The sequence below is a fragment of the Rhinolophus sinicus genome, linkage group LG07 (assembly GCF_036562045.2).
Source record: "Rhinolophus sinicus isolate RSC01 linkage group LG07, ASM3656204v1, whole genome shotgun sequence".
NCBI classification, from domain to species: domain Eukaryota; kingdom Metazoa; phylum Chordata; class Mammalia; order Chiroptera; family Rhinolophidae; genus Rhinolophus; species Rhinolophus sinicus.
Window position 1 is genome coordinate 68517327 of NC_133757.1, and position 27544 is coordinate 68544870.

Genomic DNA, 27544 nt, shown 5'->3' on the forward strand with positions numbered 1-27544 from the left:
CCCATCTAATCTGGAATGGATGCTGTGTGGCCCCACTTTACAGATAAGGAAACCCAGAATCAAGGTCTCGCCAAGCGGCTGAGATGAATCGGAGATGAGAATTTCAGTCCAAGTCCTTTGTTTGGGAGGGGGTCTCAAGGAGCTCCAGTAAGGAGCAGAACCTCAGATGGGAGGGTAAGGAGCCACACAAGTGGGCGTGGCCAAGACCGGAACAGCAGTAGGCACCTAGAACTCTGGGGCCATGTTTTGTACCCTGAGAGGGGCTGGACCCCGGAGGCATCTGCACTCACAGTTGGGGAGGGCCTGTGGCCCGGGTGTCCATCACAATCCATTCCTCTCACCACTCAGCTCCTGCCCCCCAACCCACCCAGCTCTACTTCTCCACGTTTCTAGTTGGTGACAACTTCTGGTGCAAACACAAGAGGAGAGTTAGCAGAAAGAACCACAGGCTCCAACACCGCAGGTGCTCCCAAGGCTGTGACTTGGTGGTTCTCACCCCAGGGCGATTTTGTCCCAGAGACACTGAGAGGTGTCTGGAGACACTTGCAGTTTCTGGCCAAACACATCAGCCAAGTCCTGCAATCCTTTGGTACATTATGCCTCTCAGTCCTTAGCAGGCCCGGCTCGTCCCCAGCTGGTGGTGACCCTGTCCATCTAAGATAGTTTTCCGAAAGAGGAGGCAGTGCTGTGCAGCCATCAACACCACAGCCCCATGTGTCATCGTTGAGAACTCCAACGAAGGGAGGGGAAGCGCTGAGTGCTTCTGTGGAGCACTCCGAATCATTCCTTCCATCACTCAACAGATATTGAGTGCCTGTTGTGTCAGGCCCTGTTCCAGGAACAAAGGGCACAGTAAATAACCCAGAGAGATAAAAATCCCTGCTCCCGGAGATTTGGAAAGTTGACAGCATGATAAATATATAACACATCAGAGGGAGGTGAATATCATGGGGGAAAATGCAGCCGGAAGTTGGGGGGGTGGGGCTGCAATGTCAGGGTCAGAGAAAGACTTCCATAGGGAAATGACATTTGAGTAGAGACATGAAGAAGGTGAGGGCACAAGTCTTGTGAGACTTGGGAGACGGGTGGTCCAGGCAGAGAAAAGAGCCTGTGCAAAGGCCCTGAGGCAGGCCTGTGCCTGGCGGGGTGGAGGAAGATTGGGGAGTGAGCGAGGGGAAGAAAAAAGAGGTGAGTCTGGGGGTGGGTTGGCTATGCAGGTACCTGGATGTGATGAGGACTTTGGCTTTTACTCGGGGATGTAAGATTTGTCAGGAGGGAGGAAGGGAGGGTCAAGGGTAATCATTAATGAACCTGCAACCTCCTGAGAAGTCCACATGGGCACTGGGGACAGAGATCTCTGAATCTGCTTATTGCTGGTCCAGCTGTTTGAGAATGTGGTGTGGTGGAGATCTGGAGGAGGAGATGGCGGTGCTGGCCTCGCTCTGCACCTGGCATCGCCCCACCCCACCCTGCCGTGCCTGGCGGCAATGAAACAGCTTCTGGCTGCGCCCCTTGAAGGCTTTCCCTGGGGTCCCACCCCAGTCAGCTAACCAGGGAGCACAGGTGGGGAGGACACACACCTGTCTCACCAGGTGGAAACAGTAACCTTTATCCCCTCAATCTTGTTCTGTTTTTAATCTAAACATACAGGAGAGTATAACCCGCAAGTCATAGCTAGTCAGACAATATGGCCAGCCCCTGCCAGTCACTTCCCACCCCTAAACATAGCCCCACGCAGACATCAGGTCCATGTATCTTCTGTCCTCTCTTGTCTGACTCAGAGCTGTGTCCAACTCACCACCGCTGCAGGAATTAGCAGCACTTTGCTTTTTTTTTGTTGGTGGATAGCATTTCATTCTATCGCTGGGTAAGCAAGGGGTTATTCACCCCATTCCACTGTTGGTGGGCATTTGAATAGTGTCCAGTTTGGGGTTATTGTGACTAAAGCTGCTCAGGACATTCTAGGACTGGCCTTCGATGCACACAGCTGTCAGAGATTGCAGAGTGCAGGGTGAGCGGGTGGGTTTCCTGAGGCGGCCAGAACAAAGCACCACAAACTGGGAGGCTTAAAACAACAAAGACTGAGTCTCTCACATTCTGGGGCCAGAAATTTGAGGTCAAGGTGTGGCAGGGCCATGCTCCTTTCAGAGACTCTAGGGGAGGGTCTTTCCTGCCTCGTCCAGCTTCTGGGGGCTCCAGCACCCCTGGGCTCGTGACCACATCGCCCCATCTCTGCCTCCGTCATCACATGGCCATCTTCTCTGTCTCTCCTCTGTGTGTCTCTCATGAGGACAGTTGTTATTGGGTTTAGGGCCTACCTGGATAATCCAGAATGATCTCATCTTGAGACCCTGAACTTAATCACATCTGCAAAGACCTTTTTTCCAAACAAGGTTCCATTCAGAGGTTTTGGGAGTTGGGACATGGACATGTCACTTTAATGTACTATCGTGACTTGCATTCATCTATAGCAGACACAGCCAAAATGTTTTCCAAAGTAGTTACACCAACCTCACCTGAACGCCCACATCTATTCCTGTGGGCTGTAAGGCAGTCCAGGGCTTTCCACAGCCCTTTGAGTGGACACGTGTCCTCCCATGGGTCAGCCATCTGGTACAGGGTCAATGAGAGAAGGGTAAGTCGCAGGCATTTGACAGGGGTGTGCCGTCTGCAGAGAATTAGAAACAATAAGAAAAACATGACTGACCCCCAGAGCTGGCATTTGGAAATATTGTTGAAAACAATCTTTTGTGGGGCTAATGAAACAATCGCAGTTACCATTGTTTTACTAACATGGACACAAGTTTTCAAACATGCCTGTTTTAATTCTTTATCCTTTAATAAACATCACCTCCTGTGGGAAGTCAATTTGCAGAATTCCCAGTTCCGTGAGGACGCAGCCACCTGTTTTCTCGGAAGTTCCTGTCTGTACCCATTTGCAGTCACTTCAGGCAGTGTTTGGGTCTCTAACCCAGATGGGCCCTGGGTATTCCCTGCAGGGATACAATAACTAATTAAAAAAAGGGCCAGGAGGGGTGGCCTGATGGCTGTTTGTTAGAGAGGGAGCTCTCAACAAGGTTGCCAGTTCAATTCCCGCATGGCATGGTGGGCTGTGCCCCCTGTAACTAAAGATTGAAAACAGCACCTGGACTTGGAGCTGAGCTGTGCCCTCCACAACTAGATTGAAGGACGACTTGGAGCTGATGGGCCCTGGAGAAACATGCTGTTCCCCCAATATTCTTCAATAACATTAAAAAATGCTATTTAAAAAAGGGGGCCAGGAATTGTAACACCCTCCAAAAAAACAGATGTCCAGTCACTTTGTTTCCGTCATCCTATGTAACCCCCTGGAGTTTTTATTTGTGTTTCAATATAAAACAACGAAACAGTGTAATATTTTTGCTTGGCAAATGCAAATGTTAGCTCCTCTCTGAACTGTGTTGAGAATTTGAGCATCTTTAGAATTGTAACATTTTATTCTCTTTCAATGGTTAGATTGTTTTAAAGCTAAAGAGGGAAAAAAAAAGTAATATTTACTGTGACCTAGGAGATCATTACTGGAAATAATGTTGCCGCACAGAAGAGGGGCTGTAAAGAGGAGTCACTGTTCAGGTGGTCACAGGCCACCCTGACTGCTGGAGAGGACTTTGCACTGGCCCCTCCCTGGAGCACCTGTCTTAACCCAGCCAGTCCTGATGGTTCAGGGGTAGACGGCAGGGGTGCCCCACAGAACCCTGTGGCTGAGAAGGCCTGAGACCCCCACTCCCTGACACAAGGCAGAGAGGACAACCTCGGGCCAATGGTGGGAGGAATGGAGCTGTGGGTGGGTGCTGCTGTAAGGAGGTGGGTGCGTGGGGAGCGGCGTTCCTGAGGAAGGCAAATGCTGATGAAAGAAGTGGATGTCCATGAAGGCCAGTTGGGGTCTGCAGGCAACGCAGGTGCCTTGATTCACTTTTTCCCTCATCCTGCCACTAGGGGGCGCCCCGCCCATACGCTTCCCTCTAGAACTGTGCCTTACTTTGCCCGTGCTAGTGGGGACTCGGGGATCCTCTAACATCAGCTGAAGATGACAGGGCCAGGCTTGGGACCGCCCAGGCATTGCTGTCCCACTGGCATACTGTAAGTGCTCAATAACTACCCATCGAGGAACTCATGAATGAATGGAGGGGTTAGAGAAGGACTCCAGAAAGAGTGTGATTCCCATGGTCAGAGCCAAGAAGGGCTGAAAGGGTAGTTGCAGATGGGGAAACTGATGCCTAGAGAGGGGCCTGGTCTGGCCTAAGGTTATCTGCAAGGTCAGGGACTGAGCCCATCCAGATCTAAGACACACACATCGTGTACCCCTCACCCATCCGAGGTAGGGAGACAGAAGGTGACCCCTCCCCCATAGGGAAGGGCTTGCTGGGCCACCCCAAAGACATTCCCAATTCTCATAGGACCGAGGTCGGCCCTCCTGCTCCAGAATATATGAAGAGAATCTATTCAGAACATATGAGGATGGGGACAGGCTGAGGGCAGGGGCTGTGACTGCCTCCTCCAATGGGAGGGCTCCCCTTCGTGTGGCTCTGAACCGGCCATGTGGAGGAAACTTGGGACCTAGAAAAGCCCCCTGCTCCCCATCCTTATATGCCTTGTCCTCACCCCCCTCAAAGGGTCAGACATACTGAGGGGAGGTGGGGGCTGGACCAGGAGTAAGAGGGGATGGGGCGCATACAGTCACGTGTGTGTATGTGCTGTGAGAGTGCGGTTGTGGATCTGATTAACATCCCTGTGTCTACGTGGCACCCAGCCAGAATTGCTAAGGCTGTGAAGATTATCTCTGAACTTCCTGGTAGCCAGGGCAAAAGGGGAAATGAGTATGTTACAGTGTCGGTTAGGCATGTCTTCTATGGGGAATGCTTGTTTGTGGTTGGTAGTGTCTCTAAATACATGAGGATGTGTGGGTAAGTGGCAGCAAGAAGAGCGAGCATAGAATGTCAGGGAGTTAAAGTGATGAGCTTTCTGGTAGCCAGGGCAAGAGGGGAAACTGATACATTACAATGTCTCATTGGGCACGTCTTCCTCAGGGCCCTGCTTGTTTGTGAGAGTGTCTAAGCAAGTGAGTGTGAGGCAAGGGAAAAAAAACAGACCCAAAGTTCTGAATATAAGATAGCTATGAGTTTGCTGGCAGCCAGGGTGAGAGAGGTAATAATAAGAGTTAAAGAGGCAATTCAGTGTGTCCTTACTAGTGCCTGCTTACTTGTGACAGTGGATCTGACTACATGCAGAGGTGTCTACGTGTGTGTGAGGGAGGGTCACATAGCTGTGGTTGAGAGATATTTCTGAGCTCCCTGGAAGCCAGGGCAAGAGAGGAAATAAGTTGAGTTTGAGCCTGATCAGGCACATCTTTGTTGCTCTGTGTGGTGGGGTCTCATCCGGGGGCTCAGACAGGGCAGTGTCGGGCGGCCAGGCGTACACGACTGTCCTCTGCAGGGCTCCAGGGCCGGGCGTAGCCGGCGTCGGGCAGCAGCAGCCGGTCCTGAGTGCCATCAGAGCTGACGAGGCGCCGGGCAGCCAGCAGGTACTCTCGATGGAGGGCCAGCAGTGGGCAGGGGCAGCGGCCTGGCGCCCACACGTACTCGAGGGCCCGCAGTGGGGAGAGGTTCTTATAGATGAGCTGCACACGCACCTCATAGCGGGTCTCCTGAGCCCGGTAGAGGCGGCCCAGCACTCGAGCCCGGAACACTGTGGGCAGGGTGGTGCTGAGGGTGGCTGAACTCTCCAGCCTCCACATACCCCATTGCCAGATGAGGGAACTGAGGGTTAGGTGGGGTGTGGGTGGGGGGGCCTGGGGACTGTGAAGAGGGGATGGGGTTAGCTGAGGCCTGGGGTCAGCATTAGATCTGGGATCAGTGAGGACTTAATTAGAGCAAAGGGTCAGATCAAGGAGTCAAATTAGGGTCAGAAGAAGGGGTCAAGGTGGAGTCAGGTCAAGGAGTCAAGGGTAAAGTCAGATGAGGGTCAGAGGTAAGCAACACAGGAGCCAGGCTCAAGTCAACTAGGGACCAAGTGAGGGTTGGGGAAATAGTTCTCTTACCAAAGTCGCTGCCGCAATAGTGGAGCAGCCGGTGGGCACGACCACGGGTGTCAGGGCATGGTGGGCAGGGGTCTGTGTTTGGGGGGGTGCAGTCAGGGCACATGCCTCACCTGCCTGCTTGCCCCTACCCTGGCCATCCCCACCTCACCTGGGGAGGGGGTTAGGGTCCGTGGGGGGATGGCAGCAGGCGATACAGGGGTCTCAGGGGGCTGAGGTTCCACCTCCCGAGGTTGTGGCTGTCGCAAAGACCAGCTCAGGGCCTGTGCCTGCTCCTGGAAGGGGCCATAGCGTTCCCGAGGGAGCCAGAACTCAAACTCAATGCCAGGGTTGGGCTCCTGCAGGAGGACCTGAGGGGAATGTCACACACTAGGAAGCTGAACTCCGAATTGATGGCCCAGCCTCCCACCTCTGACTTTCTACTCTTGCCTCCCCTCTTTAATTCTCTACCCTAGCCTCCCCCCTCTGACCATCTCTAATCCAGCCTCTCCCCTCTGACCCTCTGTCCCCAGCCTCCTCACATCATTTCCCCCGCTCCACGTGCCCTGTCTTCCCCTGAAGGCCCAGCCCACACCTGTAGGAGCAGGTCTTGGGAGGTGGGTCCGGCCGCATGCAGCGTTTCCTCTGACCCTGTTGCGCGGGTGTAGACCACGCGGGTGCCTGCTGCCTCGTAGGTCCCGGGAGGGCTGACCGCCCAGTTCCCATTGAGCACGTAGCTCCCGTCGCTCACCATCAGCGCTGCAAGAGAAGGGTCAGCCGAGGTACACCAGAACCAGCCCCCACGCACCTCCCCGACCCAGGCTTTCCCCTCCCCAGGTCTCAGTCCCCCGGCTGCACCCGGACGGACAGCAGGGAGCATCGACCCTCCGACCCTGCGATACCCAGGTGGTTGCGGCTCCGGTGGGCTGCGCGGATGTGTCTGGCGCCCTCGGGGATCAGAGTCACGTTCCAGTAGCCGGCGAAGGCTCCTAGGTGGGAGGGAAGGAGGATGTTGGGGTGTGGGTGGGGTGTATTTGAGGGATGCTTTGAGAATTAAATGAGACACTGCGGGTAAAGAGGTTAGCCAGGGTCCTGGTAACCCAAAATGCTCCGTAAACGTTTGAAGTTTATTATCGTTTGAGGTAATGAAAGAGTTAAAACCCATCTGTTCTGGGGAGGGTGGGACAATCTGGCAACGACCAATCAGAATGACGAGCGAGAGGGCGCTGGGCCGCAGTCTGCCCAATCAACACGGGACTTTGCTTCCGGGCCGCGGCTCCTTAAAGGGCCCACTCTGGAAGAGCGGAGAGGACGGGGCTAGCGGTCACCGGCATCACGAAACACGCGCTGCACCAAGAGGCACGAGTCATTGGCGCCGCCGCAGCGGCCGCAGTGGTCCTCGCGGGCGTCTGAACCCATCAAACCGTCACAGCCGGCGCTCTGAAGGGGTTGGGAGGACACAAGTCATAGAGAGCCCCTCCCCCTCCTGGGATAGGAGGCGGGGCTCTGATCACTAGAGGGTTGGGGCCTAGGGACGAGGGTGGAACCTGAAATGAAAGAAATAGGGCCTGGGAGTAAAGGGGCGGGCCCAGAGGGAGGAGCCTGGGGTGGAGCCTAGGGAGGGCGGGGCGTATGGAAGAGGGTGGGACTAGGGAACCAAAAGGAGTGGGGTCTGGGTGCTGGGGCCAGGAAGGGAGGTGGGCGGGGTCTGGGGAGTCCTTACGAGGCAGCGGCCAGCCACGCAGAGGCCCTGACTACCCGGGCTGCAGGGGGTGCCATCCAGGACACGTCCGAAGCTGTGGTAGAAGGCGTGACCCACAGCCAGACAGTTGAGGTCACACTGGTTGGGCGCTGGGGGCGGGAGGAGTAAGTGGGCCGGGCGTTGTCTATCCTAGTTCCAGCCCCCTTCCCACCAGGATCCCCCAGAAAGCCATCCCTTTGGGCAGATGAGGTCCAGAGACTCAGCCAAAACCACACATCGAGGGTGAAGCGGAGCCAGAACTGGACTTACGAATTCTGCCTCCAGCTACCTGGGACTCTCCAAGCAAGTATTCTGGCCCTGCATGCATGCATACGTGCATTCATTCATTCATTCATATTAAGTACTAATATCAGAAGCCCTCACGTGTTATCCATTATCAACATCATTTCCCATTCTTCATTCATCTTTTATTCATTTATTCACTCATTCCACAAACACTCATTGAACACTTATTTTCCAGATGGGGTTCTAGGCCCAGCATTGGACAGAACTCAATCAGTGCTTGGGACCTGTACCCAGCAGGTGTCCAACAAAAAGCGTCCGGTACCGACTGGGTCCCACATCGCCTAGGTTTGTCTCTGGCCCTCCCCAGGACTCAGTTCCCTGGGGCAGAGGGGCACAGTGGGCAGTCTTCTCACACAGGCTTATAGCCTTGATCCCTGCGCCTGCCCATTAAGCTCCCACCTCCCTGAGCCTGGCTGGCAGACCCTTCATGGAACAGAGCCTGAGCTGGCCCTGGTGGGCCTCTGTGGGGGTGAGATCATGGCAGATTTCCTCCAACTCTTAGGGCAAAGAAATAAAAAACAAAACAAAACATGAGGTTGACGGATGGAACTTTACCCATTCTAGGTTTTGCTTATTTGTGCCTGCCCCCACCGCTGCATCTGAGGCTGTCTGTCTCCCTTAAATCAGGAGGCGCACTGCCCCAGGCATATAGTTACATAACTCGCTATTTTCAGTTCAATGCGACATTTCCTGCTACTGGGGTAAGTTTGAGAACTGTTGGCCTTTGGATACAACTCCAAGTAAATCCTCAGCCTGGTGTTCAACTCTGTGCAGAATAGACCCTGCCTTCCTCTGCCCCTGCTTTACACCTCATACATGCTTTTTCCCCTTCACTTCACCAACTCCTACGTATCCTTCAAAGCCCAAGTGCTAATGCCCCCTCCTCCTTACAACCCCCCCAAGTTTCCCTTTCTTCGTAGCAGCCACTTCTCCCTGACAACTCTGAGTTGTTCCCTCTGGCCCAACAGGAGGGCAGGTTACTCACCGCCATAAAAGGGTACCCATTGGTAGGTCTTCTGGGGGCCTAGGACAGGGTGGCCATTATAGAGGGAACACTGCAGGTCTCTGAAGAGCACGGCCCCTGGGGGACAGTCCTGGGGATAGAGATGGGTGTGTCAGAGGCTGGGACAGCCTTGGAGGAACCCAGAGAAGCTGGCAGGGTGGCAAACATATTTGGGAGTATGAATGGGGAAGCAGGGGGCTTCAGGTCAGACTAGAGGGTCTGGGCGGTGGACAGAACTTACCGGCAACTGGCAGAGGCGGTACTCATGGGTGTTCCCCCAGCACAGCTCTTCCCTGGGAAATCTGTGAGGAGCAAGATGGCCAGAGTGTGGTCAGGCCCCTCAGGAAGCCCCTCCCCAGAGGCAGTGTGCACATCCTCCATCCCCCCCAACCCTACCCACATTCCAGCTGGATCAGTAAGATTAAAAGGCACAGCATGGTGGGGGAGGCGGAAGAAGGGGAGGAAAGGCACAGCATGTGTGGGCAGGCAGAGGGTGCGGCCAGGGGCTTGGCTGGCCTGGCAGGAGAGGAGGGGCAAGGACCCACCCGCTCTTGCCCCGCCCAGCTGAGCTCCAGCTCCCTGCTCACCGGATGCAGCGGCGGCTCCGTACAGAGAGACCCCGCCCACAGGAGCTGGAACAGGGGCTCCAGGAACCCCACAGCGTCCACTCGCCTGAACCCTACTTGGGGAGAGAGAGTCACAGTCAGCCTGGAAGGGAGGCTGGATCCCCATGCTCAATGCCCACTGGGTTCATGTCCCCCCTTACCTGAGCACTGCCCCCAAAACTACAGTTCAGGAGGGTCCACAGCAGGAGCAGGAGGTTCCGGAGGGGGTGGGGTCTGCGGAAGCAGAGAGGGTCGCTGCAGTGGGGGCATCAGAAGGCCAGGGGTTGAAGCCAGCTGTGCCCTGATTGTGATTTGGGGCAATAACTTAGCCTCTCTGAGCCTTCCTTCTCATCTCTGAAAAATGGAGTGATAATACAGCCCCCCTTACAGGAAAGTTTTGAGGGATCCGTCGGATCAGGTAAGAAAAATGAGAGGCACAGAGCCTGGTATGGGGATAGAGAGTTCAGAGAATTATTTATTAGTTTCTTATTGTCTTATGATGCATACAGTAGTTGTTTAATCAGTGTCTGACAAAACAAATCATTCCAGGGTAGTGCACAGGTGTCTCCAGGATACAGACCCCTCATTATTCTCCCCAGCATCATTGCTTCTATCTTTCTGTGAGGCCAGAAGCAGCCACTCCACTTACCCAGGCCTCAGTTTCCCCATTTGTGCAGTGGGGACCAGCTGGGATCAGTCAGGACTCTGAGACCTTGCAGAGATGGGGTGGGTCAGGGGTCAGGTCCCTCCAGGGCCCCCTCAGCTCCCAGACCCTCAGCAGCAGGGAGCCCCTGGATTGAGGAGGGGCGAGGAGGGGTGACTTGGCCCTGGACCAGCTGTAGCCTCATGGCCTCATGAGCAGAAGGTGTGGGATGGAGTGCCAGGGTGGTCTGCAGACGGAAAGGGGCCACTGATGAAGATGACGCAGAAAGAGGGAGGCTGGGGGTTTGCTGGGCTGGCGACTTCGCCACCCCAGGCCTCAGTTTCCCCAGCTGTCAGGGGAAAAATAAAGCCACTTGACATCTACACCCTCCACATGACCGTGCCATTGGCAGAGTAAGGGGGGAGGGGAGTGGCTGCCTTGTGAATCCTTTCTCGGGCCAGAGCCAGGGAGCCCAGCAGTCAACAGTGCCCGAAGGACGCACAGGACAAGCTAAAGTCCTCCAGCCTCCGAGCTTCTGGGCACCAGACCGGAGAAGGCTGGGCTCTGCTGGACCCATGGCCCCTCTTGAGCCTCAGTTTCCCTGTATCTCAGGCCCTTTTAGCTCTGACATTTAGACCTGGGGCAGCAGAGGTATGGTGCCAAAGTGGCTCCAGGTGCTGAAAACCTGGGAGATTGACGGGTGGTCCCCATCTCTGACCAGAGCTGTGCAGCCAGTTGCATTTCTGCCCCTCTCTGAACCCAACGGGCAGGCTGGCGCAGGCTGGCCCAGGAAGCAGGAAGAAGTTTGATAGAGGAGAGGAGACAGTGAAGGGGCGTTGGCCTTCTGACACCCGCTCCCGACTGTGAGGTGGGGGTCTAGGTGATGGAAAATGAGGGGCTAGAAGAACATCCTCCCATTCTCCAGAGACCTCTCCTTAAGGAGCAGGACATTCATACTCTGTTTAGGCTGCATTCCTAACTGTGGGTGTGACCTCAGGACAAGCCCCGCCTCTGGGCCTCAATTTCCCCAGGAAGTGGGGATGGGCTTTCTCCCACCCTGGGGATTGCTCCCTCGCCACACACCACCCTGGGCCCAGGGAGGGGAAAAGACGCCGACCCGGACAGTGGGGGGATAGGAAGAGGGACTTACCGGTGATGTAGAACCTAGGCAGCGCGTCCTGGCTCCTCCGGCGGCCCCAGGGCGAGCGGAAGCGGCGGAACCCGCTGGGAGGGGCGAGGGGAGCCCGGGTCGGCCCCTCCCACCCGGCCTCCCAGGGCGCACCCAGGCCGGGGTCCAGAGGGGCGGCGGCCCCGTGCGCCCTCGCGCGGCTGTGGCGCGCTTCGGCGCGGATCTATGGCAGGGGACTGCCTCGCGTGGATCCCGTATCCCCAGAACCGCGGTCTGGTGTCCGACAGTCCATGTCCCGGCGACTTTGGGAATCCCAGGGCGGGGGAGCAGCGCGGGGACTGGCTGCCCTTACACCCACCCCAGGGCTGCTATTCCGGGCGCCGTGCTCAGGGCCTGGGAATGTGCGCGAACCGAGGTCGCCCTGCCCGGGTTCCGGGAGTCCGGGGCGCTGCCCCCTTTCCACCGACGTTTAGACCATGTCCCCGCGAGGATTCCCATTCTCGGTCACTATCTCCTGCTCCAGTCCTTCCCTCTTCCTTTCCCTCAAGGTCACCCTACTTTGGAACCCGCGCGCCTGGGTTCTGATCCTGGGATTACCGACCCAGGTCCCGGCCATCCCCAGCTCAGGGCCCCCAGCGCACTGCGGAGAAGCTCAGCCCCAGGGGCCAGGCGTGGGGGGCGGAGAGCCCCCTCCCAGCCGGCACATTCCCGGGCGCTGTTGTCACCAGAAGACGGGCCCCACCCCACCTCCCGCCCTCCCTGCCAAGCCCCCGGGCTGCTAGCAGCGGCTTTGGAGCCAGATCCAGGTCCAGAAGACCCCAATTCTGCGCGGCCGATGGTCCCACCCTCTCCAACCTCAGTTTCCCCATTTGGGCAATGGAGCTGGCAGCGTCTCCACTGGACACTTCCAGCTGGACTTCAGCTCTGCACGGACTGGCAAGTTCAGGGCTTCCCCCACACCACCCTTTCCCGCCGGCTGCTTCCCGGCCCTGTCCACTCAGGGATGCAGCAGGCTTCCTCTTCTTGCCACTTCCACCGGCACCTCACTGTCACCCATGGTGCCTGGTGGGCCCCTTGAGGAGACGGGTCACCAAAGGGGCGATTGGTGGATTGCCCCTCTGCCCACAGGCATGGCCAGGTTCAGCTTAAGTGCCCCCTCTTCCTGAAAGCCCATTGTGGGGGGTCTCCCAGCCCTGACCACGGGATAGGGGTGGTCCAGATCCCTCTGCCTTACAGCCTAAAGCAGCTCAGAGGAGACCCACTCAATGCCGTTCATTCAGTCAGCATTTACTGAGCACGGTAATATGTGCCAATATAGTGGTGGACCACCCAGCCAATCAGGCAGTGAGGGAGACTGCCCCTGGGAAGGTATAATCTCACCCTGTGATCCGGGCACTGAAAGGAAACAGCCCAGGCCCACTGAAGATGGGGAAGGGGGTGTGGTCAGGAAAGCCCTCACTGAATAGGTGAGTGCCACAGGAGGTGGGGGGAAGGGTAGCCCAGAAAGAGGGAACAGCATGTGCAAAGGCCCTGAAGCTGGAATAAGAGAATAAGGGAGTCAGGAAGTGGGGTGGGTGGAGAAAGTGGCCTGAGAGGGGGCGGGGATGAGGTCAGAGTGGGGAATGGAGCCATGGGAGGTGGGAGAGTGTGCTCTAGCTTTGGAAAAGCTGCCCCTGGCTGCTGTGGGGGCCAGTAAAGTCATGAGAGGCAGCAGCAGGTGTTCTGGGCAGGACTGAGCCGGGGTATGGGTGGAGGTGAGAGCAGTGGGTGGCTCCCAGCTGTTTGGGAGCAGAGTCTGCAGGAGTTGCTATCAGAGCCCATGGGGGAGGTGATGGGAAGAGGCGAGAAGCTTGGCCTGAGTGACTGGTGAAGGGAGGTGCCCCATTTACTGAGGGGGACAGGCTGGGGGTTGGTGGGAGTAGGAGGGTGAGTCCATTAGTCATTTCCGGATGGGTCTAGGGTGAGATGTCTGTGGATCAACAATAAGAGGCTGGGAGTCCAGGGGTCATGTCTGGCTGGAGACGGACACGTGCGCATCCCCTGCACATGGAGGTGGTGTTCCGCTTCGTGGATGACATACAGGGCGTGCGTGTGGACAGAGTGGGTGGTGGAAGAGAACGGGTGGCTGTGGGGTCTCAGAGGCCACAAGGCCTGTGTGGGCAAGATGAGGACATGGACCAGTGGACCAGTGGATTGGTACTGATGGAGGCAATCGTGACCTTGATGAGGTTAAGCCTGGTTGGACTGGGCAGGAGAGGAGCAGGCAACCTCTGCTGAGCACTGACTGTGTACCAAGCTATGAACTGGGGCCTGGGAGGCCATCAGAAATAAATCAGGCCTGGCCCAGGGACTACACAATTGCCACCCCTGCAATTGCGTTGTTCCCGGAGCCATAGCCCACGGTACTATGCAGGGTGTGCATACAGTAGGCATTGTGTCCTGCATGAAGCATACATAGAAGGTGTTAGGCTCTGTAGGGAATATATGCAGCAGGTACTACATCCTATAGAAATGCATACAGCAGACACTTTGCCCTGCATGGAGTGTATACAGTAGGTAATGCATCCTGTAGGGAGAGAAGATAGTAGCACTGAACCTTCCAAGAAGTGCATACAGCAGTACAGGCACTGGACTCTGCAGCCAGTATATACAGCAAACACAGTCCTGTAGAAAGTGCATATAGCAGGCACTGCACACTGCACTGGGGCCCTAGGGCTTGTGGGGTCACCAAGTGGGGAGGGGGATGAAGGAGTGGAATCCCCCCCCAGTCCTTGTCTCCCCTGGGTCTCCGGACACCACCTCTGTCCTTCGGACATAACAACTGGACCCAGCAGATTCCTGGAGGGTGAAGACTGGAGTTCAGCTCAGAACACCTGGTACAGGTGGGGGGTGGTTGTGAGGTTCAGAGGCCGCAGGTCCAGTGGCGTCTCAGCCCCTCACCCCATGCACTGGCCTAGACCCAGGTCCAGGGGCAGATGGATCCCTCTACTCTGAGCTCCACCCTGGACCCCCTCCCTGAGGCAGGGCAGGACGGGATCGGGCGAGTACAGTGGGTCCAGTGGAGGTGGGTCAGCCGGGCTCCTCCTCCTGGGGTCTCAGGGCCTTGGGGCTTAGAAAATGTCCGCAAGCAGATCCTGTGGCCTCCCCATGTCCCCTCCCACAACTCCCTGTGCCCCTCATGATCCCTGGCGCCTGGCCCCATGGTCCCAGGACACTTCAGCCTCCTGAGTTGACTGAGTGGGAGGGGTCCTAGATCTGCCCAGATGTCCCTGGGCATGTGCATGGGTACAGCAGGAACTGGGACTCACTACAGCCAAGATCCCCCGTGAGAACTGGGATTACCACCCAGAAAGAGCTGCCCCAGGGACATAAGAGGCAGGAAACAGAAAGGGCCAGATTTCTGAGACTGTTGTTTGCGTCTCTGGATCGAGCCATACCTGAAGCCATCCATCCAGTAGTTTCCACTTTAGTAACTTTGGGTTTCTGAGACTTATAATCAAGAGGTCTTCACTAGTGGGGAGCAGCGTCCTTTGCATCATCCTTGCTCCAGACAGGTCATAGTTCTCATGCCACTGACCCAGTGACTGAGCACTTCACCTACTGCAAAGTTGCCCCTGCCTTGGGGGCTCCCATATCTGATGTGACACTCCCAACTGCTTCCCGTAAGAGTAACCCTCTCCCCCACTTTAAGGGGTTGGGACACTGAGATGCAGATGGGTGAGATCACACGCAGTGAGACTCGGAGGGTCTGGGACGACTCCCCACCCACATCTGAATGGGTGCCCTGAGCTCCTTTTGGGGCAGGGGTGTGGCGGTGCTTATCAGGCAGGACCTGGAGGATGAGGGAACTGGACGGAAAACGTTATGAGGGAGAGGGTGTTTCCAGCAGAGGGAACAGCACGTGCAACGACCAAGTGGCCAGAGGATCAGGGTGAAGCCCAGGCCAGAGTACAGGGAGCAAGCGGGCCGGCTTCCTGGCCAGAGAGGGGCGGGGGCCACACAGGGCTCGGGGGCTGGGGAGCATGGGACGGTGACTCAGAAATGACAAGTCATCTAAGGTCTGCTGTTACGTGATAAAATCAGAAAAATCAAGCCCGATATGATGGCCATTCATATAAAAGTACACGTTCCTATAGACTCAGCCAGGAAATCAAGATAAAGCCCTGGTGTTGCCCACACTGATCTTGGGTGAGGGTGCAGGTGACTTTATGTTACTGCCTTCCAGATCTGGCTTGCATTTCTTGTAATGAACTCCTAATTCTCGTGTTTATTTTTAAAATGAAATTTTAATTTTGAAATCGTTTTAGATTTACAGAAAGTTGCAAAGATACTACAGAGTTTCTCTCTACCCTCTGTCGTCAGAAGTATACTGTTCTCTCCCCAAAGGGACCTGTGGACATGTCACCTCACGTGGCATAGGAGACTTTGCAGATGGATTAAGTCAAAGACCCTGAGATGGAGATGACCCTGGAGGATCAGAGAGGACAGTGATTCTAGAAGGATCCAATGACAACGGACGCTGGGAGACTGGGAGAGGCAAAGACAAGGTTTGGCCCTGGACGAGTGGAAGCCAAGTCCCCTGCCCCCAATGCTGGACCAGTCTCAAGGCAGCACCCTGCCGCAGTCATGGGGTTTCTGGAGCACAGTGGCAGGGTCCCCTCCCACTGCTCTGCTCACGAGGCCCTTTCCCGAGGGGCTGAGCTCATGAGTACAGGCATGAGGGTGTCCACACAGTTCAAAGGCCAGGAGACCAGAGAGGTGCCTGGAGTTGGGGCGAGTCACATTTATCCACGTGCTCCTACCCTGTCACCTTCTGGGAGAAGGTGACTGTGCCAAAGCTGACCCCATACCCAGCCTGCAAGCCTCCCACGGATGGCCTCCAGGAGTCTGCTGTCTCAGCAGCTGCCCCCTCACCTGCAGCAGGTATTTTGAGCGAAGCTTCCCGCACTTCTCCCGGGAAATCTGCTGAGTCTGGGGAGTTATCTCAGGTCAGTCAGAGCACAGAGTGGAGGGAAAGAAATTCTATGGCCTGGGTATGGGGGATCAGGTGGTAGGTGGCCAGGCGGGGTTCCAGCCCAAGACTACCCAGGCTTCCAAAACCCTGGGCAGGGGTCAGCATGGGAGGCCTGGCAGCCTCGTGAGCCCTGCCCCTTTGCAAAACTGATCCTAGGATTGGCACCCAAACTATGCCTCAGTTTGCTCATTTGTAAAGTGGAGGTTTTAGTAAGCCTCCTCAGGCTGTGGATTTTTTTGGGGGGGGTTGGGGTGGGCTGGGGAATCTAATATGTTTTTCCTTTTTTTATTTTGGCAAAATACACATACCAAACTTTACCATCTTAACCATTTTAAGCTCATGGCTCAGTAGCATTAAGTACAATCACACTGCTGTGCAGCCGGCCCCACCATCCATCTCCAGAACTTTCTCATCTTCCCCAACTGAAACTCTGTCCCCATTAAACACTCACTCCCCTCAGCCCCTGGCCCCCACCATCTACTTCCTCTCTGTGAATCTGACTTCTCTGGGGACCTCACAGTGTTTGTCCGTCTGTATCTGGCTTATTTCATTCAGCATAATGTCCTCAGGGTCCATCCACGTTGTAGCAGGTGTCGAATGTCCAACCTTTTTAAGGCTGAGTAACAGTCCAATGTGTGGATGGACCATACTTTATCCATTTATCTGTCAATGGACATTCAGGTTCTTTCCTCTTGTTGGGAATCATGCTGTTACGAACAGCTGTTTTCCGTTTAGTCTAGTTTTTTCATTCTAGGGTGCTGGGGGAGAGGGTCCCTGCTCAAGGGGGTGCAGGCTGGGAACAGGAGGTCTCTTCGGCCCTGTTGTGGAAGCTCAGCCAGGAAAACCCAGTGGGTGGCCAGGAAGGAGGCAGACTGGTGTCTGTGCAGAGGGTGTCAGCTGACAGGCAGGCTGTGTGGCGCCGGCCAGGAACTTCTGATTTATTCCCACCAGGAGGCTTCTGGGTGTTCACTGGGCTCAGCCACCCGCCCCAGCGTGAGGGCTCTGCCTGCCCTCCTGTGGGGCTGGAGGGACAGTTTGGGGCAGCAAGGGCTCTGGACCCACTTACTTACACTTCTGATGGGGCTCGGTCACAGCCCAGTGCTCTGGGCTTGCATGTCACTTCCTGAGCCTCAGTTTCCTCATCTGTAACATGGGGCTAAGAACAACACCTACCTCTGGGACAAGCCACTGCCCGGAAGGGGCCTGGCTTACTCATGCATACCTCTGGAACCTTCCCCAGCCTCCTGACTCCACTAAGTCCAGACGATCTCCTGGCAATCTTTGTCTGCGGGCTGGGCAGGCCTGTCTTGAGCACGCAGATCCCAGCACAGGTTCCCCACATTGGTCAGTGCTTATCAAATACCTGGATTAGCACACAGATGGAGGTGTGCTAGCGAGAAGGGACTAGCTGTCTGCCCTCGTGGATTCCCAGGTGACAGTGAAGTGACAGCTCAGACCCACAGGCCCGTCAGGGGCCCATCTTCTGTTGCACTGCACCTGGTTCTAATTAGCAGGTGACTTGGGCTCCCAGGTCACAGCCAGCTGGCCCCTTGCATTGGCCTGGAACACTTGGCTCTGGTGCTGAGGCTGACCCACCAAAGGTTCTTGAGTTTTGCTCCATCAAACGTACTGGGGCCCCCATTTGACCTGCCAGGTGACCATGTGACAACTCAGAAGGTGTTTCCTGTCCCCGGTGGCATGGCTGGGTCGGATTCTGAAATCTGGTCTCTGGAAAATTCCGAGGCCTGATTCCAGCCACACGGAGCCCTGCTAACCCCTCCCCACTCGTTGTGTTATGTAACATTTTGGGATTAATGCGGAGGCAGCCAGAGGCAGCTGCCGGGATTCAAACCCAGCGCTGTCCCTTCCTTGCTAGGTAAGTGACTTAACCTCCCTGGGCCTCAGCCTGCCTACCTGTAAAATGGGGACAGGCCAGTTTCCATGTCGTCAAAAGGAGAGAATGCAAGGAAAGGGCCTAGACCTGAGGTTGGGCTACAGCTCAGAGATGCCCCCATAATGTCAAGAGGGACCCAAGTCCACCCATTTGTCCTCCCATTCAACTGTCTGTTTGGCTGCCCCGCTGGGAGTCACACCCCCGTGCCCACCCATTAGTCCCCTAATTCTGTTCCTTCTCACTGCTGAGCATCCCTCATATGACACCCCCCAACCTCTGCCTCAGGTCTCACTCCCCTCCCCGCCAGCCCCAGGCCCAGAGATACTGAGTTTCTTTCTTCTCTGGATTCTGCTGTGCCCCCGCAACCCCTGCCCCCACCCCCCTGAACCCTCCCACCCCTGTGCTCAGGTGATTAAGTCCCAAAGTATCATGTGGGCCCCAGAAACCCATCTGCAGGGAGGACCCACACATTCAGAACTAGATTCACATCTCAAGTGCACTTTGGGGTAAGGCCGCCAAGCCCCCAACCCCACACGCCTTTCCCTGGGAGGCCTAGGAGAGAATGAGACAATCCCTCTGGGCCTCAGTTTGCCACTCGGTAAAATGGGCGCGTTGACAGTTCGCAGTTGGCAGGAGGCGCAGGATTGAAAGAGCCAGAGGGATGAGCGCACCAGATTGGCGCTTTGCTGGCGCGCCCTGAGGGAGTGCCGCTCTAGTCACTGGAACTCCCGCCAGCCAGACGTCCCCTCACGCCCACGCGCCCCCCCACACACCTGCCCCCTCCCGTAGCCCGCCAGTCCCTGAGCGTCTGGACTCCGCCCTCTCTCCTCCCCCGAGCCAATAAGACGAGCCCCCGGCGGCGCGGTCCCCAGTACAGCGGCGCGGCGCGGTGGTCCCAACCGGAGGCCAGTGCCCGCGCCGTGCACCCGCCAGGCTCCGGCGCGGGATGGAGCCCGGGCTGCGGTGGCGGCGCAGTTGCCACCCGCCTGTCTCGGCTTTCCTGCGTGACCCGGGCTCGGGGCGCGTCTACAAGCGCGGGAAGCTGATCGGCAAGGTGGGGACCCCGGCATCCCGAGTCCGCAGCCAGGGGACCGGGCCAGGCGGGGGTCCCAGATGGGCAGGTGGGCTGTGCGTACGCGATCGTGAGAGCAGAAGAGCCGGCGTGCATCCGGCTTGTTTACCGGCTGCACCCCGGGCTTTGTCTCTGCGTGTGCCGTGTGCGCGAGTTTGGGGTCTGCCGTTGGGCTGGGAGCCTGGTCTGTAGTTGCTCCTCTGTATGGCGTGCATTGTGTGGCGGGAACTAGTATTTGACTCGCTGTGCAATGTAGGGTTGTGGGTCCAGGGATGTGAGTGTGTGCCTGAGCGTGTAATCAGACTCGGTGCCTTTGTTTAGACCCTGTTGTGTTGTCTCCAGGTGTGTGTGTGTCTAAATGTGTTACACATTTCTCTGCTTTCTGTGCCTTCTGAGTAGATGTGTCCCTGTGCTTTTGTGTGAGCCCGGGAGTTACACTGTGGTCCAAGTATGAGTGTGTGTGTGTGTGTGTGTGTGTGTGTGTGTAAGAGAGACTAGGGCTGGCCACCTGTCCACCTACATGTGTGCGCCTGAACACTGAGGTCACGAATCCGCTCCCTGAAGGGCGCCTTCAGCCGCTGCTACAAGCTGACCGACATGTCCACCAGTGCCGTGTTTGCACTCAAGGTGGTGCCACGTGGCGGGGCAGGAGCTGGGCGTCTGCACCCCAGTGGGAAGGTACGACCCCCGCCCATCAGTGCCCAGGGTCCCCACGCCCACAGCAGGTCCCCTGAGAGGTCCCTGCCCTTGACGGTAGGCTGCATACCCATGGAGGGGAATACTGCATGCGGACTGTGTGCAGGTGGGGCTGTGCCCACAGGTGGAGCGAGAGGTCGCCCTGCACAGCCGCCTGCGACACCGCAACATCGTGGCCTTCCATGGACACTTTGCTGACCGTGACCACGTGTACATGCTGTTGGAATACTGCAGCCGCCAGGTGCCTCACCCTCCGTGTCTGCTATGCTCATCTTCACCCACCCATGTCCATCTGTACTTATCTGTTTCTACCTGTGCCCACACCAGGCCCATCTGTGCTCATCCTAGGCTCACCTGTGTGCACCTGTGCCTAATTTATTCCGTGGTCACCAGACTCGTCTCATACTCATCTGTGGTTACCTGGGTCCACCTGAGCACAGCTGTGCTCACCTGTGTCGCTCCTGTCCTCCTCCATGCCCCATGCCCCCAGTTGAATTTAGTTGTGACTTCATAGACTCCATGAATTCACTTTGCCCACTTAAGTACACCTGAGCTCACCTGTGTCTCCTTGGTGTTGGCGCTGTGGCCTGCGGGTCACCTACAGTCCTTGGCCCACGTGCTGGAAGCACGGCAGACACTGACAGAGCCTGAGGTGCGCTACTACCTGCGGGGCCTGGTCAGTGGCCTTCGCTACCTGCACCAGTTGCGGATCGTGCACCGGGACCTGAAGCTCAGTGAGTGTCGCCTGGGGAACCCTGGGGACGGCGCAGCTGAGGTGAGGCTACCCCCACACCCGTGCCTGTCCCCCACAGCCATGCCTCTCTCCCTCATGCCCATGTCTCTCTCCCTCACACCTGTGTCTCTGTCCCTCACGCCCTACCTGTGCCTCTCCCCCCACCTGGCAGGTAACTTCTTCTTAAACAAGAACATGGAGGTGAAGATTGGGGACCTGGGACTGGCTACCAGGGTAGGGCCTGGGGGCCGCTGCCACAGGTGAGAGGGAGGCTCTGAGCAGTCTCTCTGGGTGAACACAGGTGAACCCGGTTTGGCATAGGGGCCCCAGCCTTCCTGAGCCCCCCCATTGCCTCTCCCAGAGTGCTCTGTGGGACCCCAAACTTCCTGGCCCCTGAGGTCGTCTCCAGAAATGGGCACTCCTGCCAGTCGGACATCTGGGCACTGGGCTGCATCATGTGAGTGGGGCCCTGGGAGCTCAGGCCCGGGGAGCGGGCAGGAGTGGACAGGTGGTGCCAGGTATGGGGAGGTGGGAGCATGCAAGGAGGTAAGGACAGGCATAAACATGTACAGGGGAAGTTGAATGGGAGGACAGGCAGGTATGAGCACATACACCACAGATGTGGACAGATATGTGCAGGTATGGGGCAGGTGGGAGCATGCACCTGCCATCATTTGAGCACGCAGGCATGAGTAGGGCATATGGAGGGATGTATGTGCAAGGGAGGACACGTTTGAACATGCACAGAGGTGTAGACACATGTGCAGGTGCTAGGTGCACAGGCAGATCAGGGCATATGTACAGGTATGAGGTACATGCAGGGCTGGAGCAAGTGTGAGCATGCATAAAATAAAATTGAACAGGTGCATGTAGGTGTGTACAGGTGTAAGTCAGGTGCATGTAGTTGTACCAACAGCTGCTGGTGTCTATGGAACAGACAGGAATGGCCAGGTGTGAGGAGATGTGGGGCAGGCATGGGAATGTGGCTGGATAGGAAGCATGTACAGAGTAGGGGAGTGTGGGTAGGTATGGCCGGGTGTGCAGAGGTAGGTGTGAGCCAACCCTGGACCAGCCCAGGACAGATACAAGCAGGCACCCAGGTTCCTGCCTGACCCCCGGCCCAGGTACATGGTTCTGACTGGCACCCCTCCCTTCGTGGCGGCTCCCCTGTCAGAGATGTATCAGAACATCCGTGATGGCCGTTACCCTGAGCCTGCCCACTTGTCACCCAACGCCCGCCACCTCATCGCCCGCCTGCTGGCACCCAACCCGGCTGAGCGGCCCAGTCTGGACCACCTGCTGCAGGACGACTTCTTCACGCAGGTGTGTAGTGTCTAGGAGGTGGTCCCCCCCCCGGGGGCTGAATGCCTGGGCCTTCTCCAGGGCATGTCAGCCAAGGCCCAGGGAGGGTCCGGGCCCCCAGGCACTCAGGAGCCCAGCAGCCTGAGTAGAGAGCTAACCCCCAATGCCCCACTCCGAAGGGTTTCACTCCAGACCGGCTGCCACCCCACTCCTGCCACAGCCCGCCCATCTTCGCCATCCCCCAGCCTCTGGGCAGGCTTTTCCGGAAGGTGGGCCAGCTGCTGCTGAACCAGTGCCGGCCACCCTGTGAGTACCTGCCCTGCCCACTCCTCACCTGCTCCTACCTGTCTGACACCTGTCTTGTACTTCACAGAACTGTCATGCTTCTCACCTGCTCTGTGACTTCACATCTGTGGCAGAGCTGGAGGAGGATGGCAGATGCCACCCTCTGCATGGGGCCAGACTCTGCACCCCCAAAATTATTTGTGTCTTCCTCAGGTCGCTTCACTCCTGATGAGGCATCAGGTCCAGGAGAAGATGGTTCAGACCCTAACTCCATGGGATTCAGTGAGGTGAGGGCTCAGGGCTCAGGGCTGGGGACATGGTGGGGAAACAACACGGGTTCCCTCACAGCAAGGCTGGGCAGAGGGAAAAGTCAGAGGTTTTCAGAGTGGGGAGGCCAGAGTCCTTCACTCATTTCGGGTCTCCCCCCAGGGGCTGGGGCTGCCTCTCATCCCTGCTACTCCCTCCCCAGACCTCCCTGTCGGAGAGAGAGCCTCCCGGTCCCAAGGTCCCCATCAACCTGCTCACCCAAGGGACCCTCCGGAGTGACCCAGCTGGTGAGCAGCCTCTGTCCTAGGTGGGGGCTTCGGGTGGGGAGTGACGGTCTAGAGGTGGAGGGCAAAAACCCTACTTTGCTAGGATCAGGGCCCTCTCACAGCCTCAACTTCCCCACCTGTAAAATGGGAGTGATGTCTGGAACCCCTCTGGATTTAAAATAAGATTTTCCTGAATGTGAGAGTTTGGAGTGGCACTAGTTAGAGGGATCCCTCGTGGTGGGGGCCCAGACCTGTCTGTCCCCTCTCCCCTTTTCTCCCTGACCCCACACAGATTTGTCTCCCCAGGGCCTGAGGGGAGCCCGAGGCAGGAGGTAGAGGTGGCCATCAGAAAGCTACAGCTCTGCCTGAACCCTGGACCCCCAGGTAGGAGCCCAGCCCTGCCCACAGGAACCACCCAGTCTCTTAATCTCCGAGGAAAAGTGCCCTGTCCCCATCCAGACTCCCCCTGGGTATTTCTGGGACTCCCAGTAGGACACAGGGCTGAAGGAGGCTTCAGGACGCAGTGACTTCAGGCAAGTCACTTAACCCTCTGTGCCTCGGTTGCCTTCCCTGTGAAAGGAGGCTGATTATAGCATGATACAGGCTGTCCTTGTGTGAGAATTCTAGAACTTTCTGAGACCTCTTTACGATGACTTTATTTTGAGTGAAGTGTTGGGGAGGGTTCTGGGGGGCATCCTCTTTTCAGGGTCTGGGCCTTTGCAATTTGTAATCCAGTTCTGTTTGAGAACCGGAGAGGAGACTGAGAAAAGTGAAGGCAGGAAATGAGACATCAGAACTTCAACCCTGAGCCCGTGACCTTGGTCACACCCAAGATGGGACCCTGTCCCACGTCCCAGAGTCCTGGAGCCCCAACTTCTCTTTCTCTCCCGCCCCTCCACCTCCATCATCCCTCATGTCCTGCCCTACCTGGAGAGGGAGCCCCAAGCCTTTTCTTTCCTGGGGGATCCATTTCGCTTCTCTTTTGTTCAGCCTCCCCTATTGGGTAGCACAAGAAGGACCCCAGACTTTAAGCTTGTCTTGAATCAACTGGAGCCAACTTTTATTTCAACATTTGAAATAAACAGTAAAAAATAATTTGAGATCAACTTTCTGAGAAGCTGCGAAGACAGCACAGTTTGTCTGTCCCTGACCAGTGGAGTTCCCATTTTTCCACTAATGCCTTTTTTCTCTCCCAGGATCCAATACAGGATCCCACATGGCACTGAGAGATTTTTTATTTTTAAGACAAAAAAAATTAATGAAATAAAGCAGAGCCTTACGGTGTTTGGGGCGTTGCAAGCATTTCAGAATTGCTCATCCCCAGAGGGAGCCCGTGATCCTCATGTCCTCTCCTTCAGGCGAGAGTTGCTTTTCTCTTCCTTGGACTTTTCTCGAAATCTGTGCCCACGCGGTCCCTTCACCCAGGCCTCACAGGAACCACCCACTCAGTTCACCTAATCTTTGTGCCCAGCTACACAGGAGCCCCGGGGAGAGCAGCAGCCCATCCTCTCAGCCCCCAAGTGGGTGGATTATTCCAGCAAGTACAGCTTCGGCTACCAGCTGTTGGATGGGGGCAGTGGTGTCCTGCTTCAGGATGGCACCCACATGGCCCTGCGCCCCCCAGGGGGGTAGGTGATGGGGCTCCTGTCCCCTCAGGTGCCAGCCTCTCCCCTTGCCTTTCTTCATTCCTCAAGTATTTATTAAGTACTTACTGGGCACACCTATAGGCACTCACTGCCCGGTGGGGGAGAACAATGGTAAACAAATGACTAAGTTAATTTCAGGTGGCATTTTTCTATAGGAAATGATCTGGGTAAGGTGACAGATTGGGGGGTGGAGGTGGCTTTCAACAGTGTGGTTGTGGAGGGGCTTTCTGAAGAAGTGATGTTCAGGCAAGACACGAATGACAAGACAGAGCCTGTTGGGAACAGCGTTTTACACAGAGGGAATAGCATAGCATGTGCAAAGCTCCCAAGATGGGACCAAGGATGGTTGGTTTGAGGAATAGTGGGGACTCCGCGGAGTGAGTGAAGGGGAGACAGGAAGGATGTGAAGTCAGTGGCCTCGAAGGCCACTGTTGGGGTTGGGGCACAAAGGAGGGGTCTGACTCACTTTTTGGGGGGGGTAGGGAACAGGACTTTATTGGGGAACACTGTGTACTTCCAGGCCTTTTTTTTTTTTTTTCCAAGTCAAGTTGTTGTCCTTTCAATCTCAGTTGTGGAGGGTGCTGTTCAGCTTCAAGTTGTTCTTTCAGTCTTAGTTGTGGAGGGCGCAGCTCAGCTCCAGGTCCAGTTGCCGTTGCTAGTTGCAGGGGGCACAGCCCACCATCCCTTGCGGGAGTCGAACCGGCAACCTTGTGGTTGAGAGGATGCGCTCCAACCAACTGAGCCATCTGGGAGCTCAACGGCAGCTCAGCTCAAGGTGCCATGTTCAACCTTAGTTGCAGGGGGCACTGCCCACCATCCCTTGCGGGACTCGAGGAGTTGAACTGGCAACCTTGTGGTTGAGAGCCCACTGGCCCATGTGGGAATCGAACCCGCAGCCTTCGGAGTTAGGAGCATGGAGCTCTAACCGCCTGAGCCACTGGGCAGGCCCGTCTGACTCACTTTTAACACAATCTCTCTGGCAGGAGTGATGCAGGGGACCAGCAGGGAGGTGGCTGGACTAGTCAGCTGGGCAATGGTGGTGACATGAACTGGGATGGTGGCCAAGGAGAGATGCAAGGGGCCTGGAATCTGGACTGAGTTTGCAGGCGAGAAGGATGGAGCAGCCATAGGGCAGAATGGGAAGATGGCAGAAAGGCGGGTTTGGGGGCTGATCTAGGTCTCAGTGTACAGGCTGAGTCCACTGTTCCAGGGGTCTGAATTCAGGAGAAGGGCCAGGGCTGGATGCACAGAGAGGGGTAGTCAGTGTAGAGCTGGTCTTCAAAGCCACCATCTAAGAGGGTGTGGCTAGTTGGGAAGGTGTCCTGGTGTGAGGTGCCCAGGACAGAGGCCATGACAGTTGGCACCGCCCTGTGCCCCTGCCCACAGCCAAGTCTGCTACATGCCCGACCAGGGGAAGGTACAAACATTCACCCTGAGGGACATGCCCAGCCCCCTGGGTGCCAAGCTGGCCGTCCTGCAACTCTTCGCGGGCTACATGCAGCAGCGGCTGCAAGAGGTGAGGGCTGCTGGGGCTGGTGGGGCCAGCAGGTGGGGACGTCACAGCCCTGAGGCCCTTGTGGCTATGTCTCTCCACAGGAGGGGGCCCTGCCCATGCCCACCCCGCTTGCCAGCCCCAGCCTATGCCCGTTGCACTACCTGTGTCCCAGCGAGCCTGCTGCTGCTCCTCAGTGACGGGACAGAGCAGGTGAGCATGCGCCCTCAGGCTCGGGGCCTCCCGGGGCTCAGCAGGCGAGGAACAGCCCTGCCCCCTAGACGACACTAGCTGTTCCAGGGCACACTGTTGCAAGGGGGTCCCCAGAAAACAGTTGGCTCCTGTGGGGTGGGGGACAAAGTATTGACTCCCAAGCATAAACACTGCAAAATTGAAAATAAAATGTGTTGAAATGACAGCAAAATCCAATTCGGGGTTATCTTCGTGTGTGCATTTAGCAGCTTTCAAAATGTCATTTCCTTGAATCATTTTGAAGTTGAGGTGTTCCTGAGCAGCCCCGGCAATTTCTGAGCAATCGGAGCCCGTCCTAAAACATTTCCAAAGCAGTACCATATGATATTTTATGATTTAAAAAAATTATTACATAAAAATTTTTATACTAGGAATAACACCCCTCCCTGTTTAGAGCATGGGTGACGTTGCACTAAGGAAACTGGTACTTGGTGTGGGGCTGGAATTCCCCAGGTCACAGGATTAAGAGTGGGATGACCGTGGGCAGGGGAGTCCCGCGTGAGCCTCAGTTTCCCCTTCTGTAATAGAACCCAGGACTCCCGACTCTGGGAGAACCCCAGGCAGCTGCTGAGACCCAGGTCAGGGGCCTTTAAATCTCCTGTCCACTTGTCCTTTTCCCTGGAGGGCTAAGTCTGGGGGCAGGCCCAGAGGACCCTTCTCCCCCTGACCGTGGCTCCTTGCCTTGGCAGGTCAGCTGCAGTGGACATGAAGCTCAGCTGGTGCTGAGTGGGGGTGGTGAGGAATTGCTCCTCACAGTCTGGGAACAAGGACAGCCTGGCATCTCCTACCCGCTGGGTGTCCTGCGGAGCCATGGGTGTTCCCCAGCTGCCCACCGGCACCTGCTCCATGCTCTCTGCATGCTGCAGAGCATGTAGCGCCCCCAAGAGGCAGAGTGGACCTCTGCATGTTGTTGCCAGGGACCCAGGCTCCATTTCTGTTGCTATTGTTCCCTCAGAGGAGTTGTCCCTGGGGGCAGGTAGGAAGCGTGCTGGGGACATGGGAAGTGGGGGTCCTTGCCTGTGGCATGACTGTTCAACCCAGACTTTTGTTCAGCTTTGTTCTCTTTTCATTAAAGAAAACTTGACTCTGACCGGCTGTCTAACTTCTTGGGGGAGCTTCCACAAGGCAGTGTGCAAACCCAGCGTA

The 27544-nt window shown here is 56.5% G+C and overlaps 2 protein-coding genes across 18 annotated transcripts; one reads left to right on the forward strand and one right to left on the reverse strand.

Annotated features, from left to right (window-relative positions):
• Window positions 1–95: 95 nt before the first annotated feature.
• Window positions 96–12096, reverse strand: ADAMTSL5 (ADAMTS like 5). Of its 17 annotated transcripts, none has more exons than XM_074337450.1 (16): window positions 11501–12096; window positions 10357–10597; window positions 9869–9941; window positions 9690–9781; window positions 9344–9404; window positions 9085–9193; window positions 7776–7903; window positions 7381–7492; window positions 6955–7041; window positions 6648–6811; window positions 6225–6423; window positions 6077–6148; window positions 2852–2993; window positions 2517–2668; window positions 1312–1410; window positions 96–829 (listed from the first exon to the last, which is right to left on the reverse strand). In XM_074337450.1, exons 2-16 carry the CDS (start codon window positions 10374–10376, stop codon window positions 390–392), a joined length of 1950 nt encoding a protein of 649 aa, XP_074193551.1. In that variant the 5' UTR covers window positions 10377–10597; window positions 11501–12096; the 3' UTR covers window positions 96–389. The 17 variants fall into 17 exon arrangements, 14 of the variants coding, with proteins under 14 accessions (XP_074193551.1, XP_074193552.1, XP_019599730.2 ...); XM_074337451.1 differs by having other exon boundaries at window positions 10357–10699; XM_074337453.1 differs by having other exon boundaries at window positions 650–829; window positions 2517–2610; window positions 11501–11788.
• A 6690-nt stretch (window positions 12097–18786) lies between these two features.
• On the forward strand, window positions 18787–27467 carry PLK5 (polo like kinase 5 (inactive)). The gene is given in 16 exon segments (XM_074337457.1): window positions 18787–19441; window positions 20024–20137; window positions 20280–20396; window positions 20760–20889; window positions 21061–21148; window positions 21250–21345; window positions 22013–22211; window positions 22370–22496; window positions 22689–22762; window positions 22945–23029; window positions 23315–23392; window positions 24480–24636; window positions 26041–26170; window positions 26251–26324; window positions 26326–26359; window positions 27088–27467. Coding segments are annotated over 16 exon segments (1797 nt in total). The 5' UTR covers window positions 18787–19333; the 3' UTR covers window positions 27274–27467.
• Window positions 27468–27544: the final 77 nt, after the last annotated feature.